This window comes from Phodopus roborovskii, unplaced genomic scaffold (genome assembly GCF_943737965.1).
Source record: "Phodopus roborovskii unplaced genomic scaffold, PHOROB, whole genome shotgun sequence".
Lineage (NCBI taxonomy): Eukaryota > Metazoa > Chordata > Mammalia > Rodentia > Cricetidae > Phodopus > Phodopus roborovskii.
The window spans coordinates 9083201-9088889 of NW_026126469.1; the positions used below are offsets into that span (position 1 = coordinate 9083201).

General features: G+C 44.1%; 1 protein-coding gene across 1 annotated transcript; it reads left to right on the forward strand.

Moving 5' to 3' along the window:
• Window positions 1-407: 407 nt before the first annotated feature.
• Window positions 408-2597, forward strand: Adipoq (adiponectin, C1Q and collagen domain containing). Its single transcript, XM_051191233.1, has 2 exons — window positions 408-639; window positions 1699-2597. Exons 1-2 carry the CDS (start codon window positions 423-425, stop codon window positions 2217-2219), a joined length of 738 nt encoding a protein of 245 aa, XP_051047190.1. The 5' UTR covers window positions 408-422; the 3' UTR covers window positions 2220-2597.
• Window positions 2598-5689: the final 3092 nt, after the last annotated feature.

Sequence of the window (5689 nt, forward strand, 5' to 3'; positions counted from 1 at the left end):
AGGAAGAGGCAACAGGGAGTATGAAGTTGTTTAGAGTTGAATGAAACAACCAGAAAAACCCAGGATGGGATGTTGGAAGGTTCCCTGTGTCTGGGCCTGTGCTCAGGATGGGGAGACTAGAAGCAGATCACCTCTGTCGGCTGTGAATTTAAAATCTGGTGTCTAAAGGAAACTGTGCAGGAGATTATACTATGCATTGCCAATTTCAGAGAAGGATGTATAAGTGAAGGCCTTCTGGGAAAGTAAGGAGTGAAAGTCTCCGAAGGCCTCCCGGGAGATGTGAGGCCTGGGGGAGAATTAAAAATGCCATCTTTGGAGTAGACTCCACTAAGATGGATGGGATATGATGCTGGTCCTAATTGGATGTGCTGTGTGGGTCTGCCCTTCTCAAGGCTATGCACTTGTTGATTCCAGGGCTTAGGATGCTGCTGCTGCTGCAAGCTGTCCTGCTGCTTTTAGCCTTGCCCAACCATGCTGAGGTTACCACGACTGAAGGTCCAGAAGTCCTGCTCCCTCCACCCAAGGGGACTTGTGCAGGTTGGATGGCCGGCATCCCGGGACATCCTGGCCACAATGGGACACCAGGCCGTGATGGCAGAGATGGCATTCCTGGCGAGAAGGGTGAGAAAGGAGATGCAGGTATGAAGAGTCCTGGGCAGAGGGGGGCTTTGCAGGATATGTGATACCAGTTACTAAGGCTTAGACACGGGCAAGAAACAAAACCTTTTTATGTGGGTCATAGGCATCTTGGAGCTTGAGTTGTTCTCTTTGAGTGAGATGAGGTGATACCTACTGAAGTATCCATGACTTCTCTCTATCTCTCCTTCCCTCTGCCTACCCTTGCCCATGTTCTCAATGTATTTCTATTCTTAGTTCCTGTAGTAGCATTTTATTTCTCCCCCCCTAATTCTTGTTCTATCCATTGGCATTCACCCACACTTTTTGTGCACTCTTGGAGAACTCAGTAGCTTTTAGAGAACACTTGGTTTGGTCAAGAAGACAGATCTAATGTACAAGATTCTGGTAGTGGTTGTGAGGACCAAATGTCTTCCAACACACAGCATGCCAGTCTGAATGTGTGCAAACAATGAAGGCATGGAAAGGATACAGATTATTGATCAGGCTGTGAGGAGGAGGCTAGCTGGAGCCACACCTCAAAGGATGGCTCCAGAGATTAGGAGAGGACATCCAACCAGAGGGGATGGAAGTTAACAAATACATGGGGTGGTCAGCCAGTGTGCAAAGGACTGGTAGGGCAAATTAACTATGGTGGATACTTACAGGAGATGAATTTCTGGAAACATGCTGTGCTATGGGGGATATGGAAAGGTTTGAGATGACGGAATGAATAGATGAATAAGTAAATGGATACATCATGGTCAGAATATCTACTGACCCCAACTACTACTAACTCAGAGCCTCTGCCAGGCCAAATCACGCAAAGAACAATGGACCAGGATGTATTGTCTAGCATGGAAGTTCTAAATATCAATCAGATTGCTTACTCATCTTTTCATTCACTCAACTTTAAAAAAAAATGTTGGAGATGAACTTATGGGAACCCGCCAGGCTGTGAAGTGTGTGAGGAGTGGAGATGACATCTTTCCTTATCTGATCAAATGGATTGTGGGTGGAGGTCCTGGAAACAGCCTGGGCAGCTCTGTTGCCAGAAGTTACAGAATTCTTCTCACTTTTTAGGTCTTCTTGGTCCTAAAGGTGAGACAGGAGATGTTGGAGTGACTGGTGCTGAAGGGCCTCGAGGCTTTCCTGGAATCCCTGGCAGGAAAGGAGAGCCTGGAGAAGGGGCTTATGTGTATCGCTCAGCATTCAGTGTGGGACTGGAGACCAGAGTCACTGTCCCCAGTGTTCCCATCCTCTTTACTAAGATATTCTACAACCAACAGAATCATTATGATGCCAGCACTGGAAAATTCTATTGCAACATCCCAGGGGTCTACTACTTCTCTTATCACATCACTGTGTACATGAAGGATGTGAAGGTGAGCCTCTTCAAGAAGGACAAGGCTGTTCTCTTCACCTATGACCAGTATCAAGAAAAGAACGTGGACCAGGCCTCTGGATCTGTGCTCCTCCATCTGGAGGTGGGCGACCAAGTCTGGCTCCAGGTGTATGGGGATGGGGATAATAATGGACTCTATGCGGATAATGTCCATGACAGTACCTTCACAGGCTTCCTTCTGTACCATGATACCAACTGATTGCAACTAACTCAGAGCTACCAATAGTCTAAGCACTGCAAGAATCATAACAGTCAACAAGCTTCCAGCATAGTTTGAAAGATTGATTTTATTGCTTAGTGTGAGGGTTCTGAATATTATCCACACATATATTAATTCATTCATAAAATGACTTTATAAAATAATTTCTGTGTTCTTAGTCTAGAAAAAGAATCATTCCCTGGTCTCCACACTCTTACATAGTAGCAATATTAAAATGAAAATAACATTTGGGGGACATGATTCACAATACTCTCATGACTTAAGGAAGTAGAAAATGCTATTTTGTGTTCACTGTCTCTCTTGATGTTCATACAAATCCTGTAAGGCACTTGTGAAATACAGCATCTCCTCTTTTTACCGCTTGGGTCTTTAGGCTGAGTGTATGAATGTCTAAAGTCCTAAGTGTATTAAAATGGCAGAGGTAAAAGTGAAGGCCAGAGCATGATCTGTTTTCATTGGAAGTGTAGATTAAAAGGGCCAGCCAAAGAAACACATCCTGGTCCTGGAACCAGAGCCAAAGTTTAAAAGGGCCAGTGAATGAAACACACTTTGGTCTTGAAACCAGGGCCAAAGAAATACACTCTGCCCCTGATCAACTCAGCAGGAAAACCAACCAATCATTAAACATGAAACCAACCAATCCCTATGAAATCCAGTCAATGTCTGAGCTTGTCCCAGCTCAGAGATTGAAATTTGACCAATTCTCACCCTGAAAATCTTTACCCTAGAAAAACTCTGCCTCTAAGAAGCCCTGTGCCTGTTCAGTTGGGAGCTGCCTTTTTCCACCCTGTCAGAGGCAGCCATCCTCCTGGATTCCTCCCTCCTAATAAATCTCTTGAATGAGGTTTGGGTGGAGACCTTCATCAGAATGGAGCAGAGCAGAGAAGTAACAACTTTCTTAGCAGCTGGAGCACAGGAAAGCACATCCATATGTAACACTTGCGCTTGTTTAGAGTATTGGTAGAGGTCTCTTGTCCATTTTATTTGAGGGTCACATTTTGCATCCACCAAGACTTCTCCCCAGTAGAGCTCACTCAGGGAAGGTGGTCCTATGTCTAAGTCCTATTCTAGCTGGCCTGATACTCATTGGCTCCTTCCCATCTCTGCACATCCTCTTATCTGTGTCTCTGCTCATGTCCTCTCTTCCAGCTAGGGAAATCTCTTCCAACTTCACAAGTGGGTTGCTCCATCCCTCAAGGCCACCTAGATAGGAGATTTTCTGATGTGATCTCATTCCAATTCCCTCGTGTTTTCCATTGATGAAAGTCTGTGTGTGAGACATGTTCTCCTTAGACTAGGAACAATTGCCTGTTAGGTTGATCTTCCTCCACCTCTGAATAATCCTCTGAAGGTCACTGACAATTGCTCAAAAGAAGAGCTGTCTCTGAATCCCATTTAGATCCATAATTTACTTCAGTTCGGTTTCTACAATACTCATTCTTATCCAAAGAACCATCTCATTTAGGAACACTGTGGTTTCAAGCTCCCAATCCCTGTTCAAATGGACAGTTTCCTTTCCCACTGAGGTAAAAAGGATTACTGCGCCTTTCACAACACCAGCAGAATTCTCCCTCAAAGAAGTAATTTTAGCCAGAAACACAAAGTACAGAGCAATTTGCCTCATTCTTTCCATGAGCACTGACAAGGTGGAGGAAAAAACACACTATGCTCCTGACTAACTCAGCAGGAAAACCAACCAATCCCTGAGCAGGAAAACCAACCAATCCTTGGGCACAAAATCCAGCCATTGGTGCTCCTAAACTCTTGCTTTCCAAGACTTACAGGTGGAAGGGCTGGCTTTGTGTTCACAAGCACTTGCTGTTCTCACAGAGGACTTGGGTTCTGAGGCCAGCAGCCACACTGGACAGCTCACTGCTACCTGTAACTCCAGTTCCAGGGGATCCCATGTCTTTTTCTGGTTTCCACAGATATTGCATGCACATGGTGCTCTTGAATATACTCAGGCACACACATATACACATAAACAAGCAATAAGACTTAAAATACAGGTGGTTTTCCATAAGAGGAAAAGTCCTTTGCTTAGGAACTGGCTAAATACACTTGACCCAAGACCTTGGTTAGTGCTGGCCTGTGAAGGACCACCTTGACACTTACTGCCCGGCTCTCAGTGTGTGTTGAGGATGTAGGTAGGCCTCTCTGCTTCCCCATCCTATAATCCTTTGTTCTTTCTGTCTGTGAGCAGTAGGCATGTGCAGCCCTGGGGTAGCCATGTGTAACTGAATTAATGGTGGTCTTGAAATCAACTGAGAGCTTCCCCACACTAGTTAAGTGCTTACCACTGAGCTGCAGCTCAAGTCCTGACTTTGGATATTATAAAACTGACCCTTAAAGTCAAGAGATATTTGGAGATTGAAAGACAAAATGATGGACTTCAGATAATCTAGTTCACATCCATTAATAAAAGTCCTGCTGAGTGGTGGTGCCCACCTTTAATCCCAGCATTCAGAGGCAGAGGCAGGCAGATCTCTGTGAGTTCTAGGCCAGTCTGGTCTACAGAGTGAGCCAGGACAGGCTCCAAAAACTGCACAGAGAAACCGTCTTGAAAAACCAAAATAACTAGCTAACAAACTAACTAACTAAATATATAAATAAAAGTCTTTTGTATAAATTATAAGAAAGAGCTATAGTGACTCACAGTGGTAAACTTCCCTTTAGGAGAAAACTGCTTGAATGGAATACTTTAAAGTTTAGAAAAAGAGTAAATGGCCCATGCAAATGTTGCTTTGTTTGTCTCTGGATGAGCCCCTTTGGTAAGGACGCTGGAGGCTTTGTCTTTCAAAGTGTTTGCTTATTGTTATTTTCTACAAATAAAGATCACATTACAAGTATAACTACATGCTGTGCATTACTTCTGTTTTTATTTCTGGAGAAACATTTGGGATTGAGAGAAGCAGTATTAGGACTCTATGTTGTAAGTGGCAGAATACCCAACCTCAAGCAAGGCAGGCAAAAAACAAAACAAAACAAAACAAAAAACAAAACCACTACTACCAAATAACATGTCCAGTTTCAGGGATGAGTTAGATCTTGCTAAGTCATTGGCTAAAGTGGTCTCATAGATCCCCTGAACACCCAAGTTACCCTCCATAACCTGGTAATAAGTCTCTATTGTTGAAGAGACCACTTATTCGTTTCATTAAACATGGAAAACCAAAGCTTGTCATCAACAAAAAGATTCACCCCTACTGACCAGTGCTCATGTTGCTGCAAGGTACTCTGCACACTGCCAGAGGAGAAAGGCAATCAATAATACAACCAAGCTACAGACACTGGGACTTACACTAGAGTCATTCCTGCAAGTTATACTGGTGTAATAGTGGCACAAATGTCAGGGGTGGTGCCTGCTGACTTTTTGTTTGGATTCAAGGCCTACTCCATGAGATAGCACTTGGACTTTGACACTGCCAAAGTGGCTAAGAACCTGAGAG

Bases quoted from the DNA above. Each gene is read 5' to 3' on its own strand.
- Adipoq (XM_051191233.1), top strand. From the start codon at position 423: ATGCTGCTGCTGCTGCAAGCTGTCCTGCTGCTTTTAGCCTTGCCCAAC. The intron at 640-1,698 runs GTATGAAGAGTC...CTCACTTTTTAG, and splicing joins GGGTGAGAAAGGAGATGCAG to GTCTTCTTGGTCCTAAAGGT.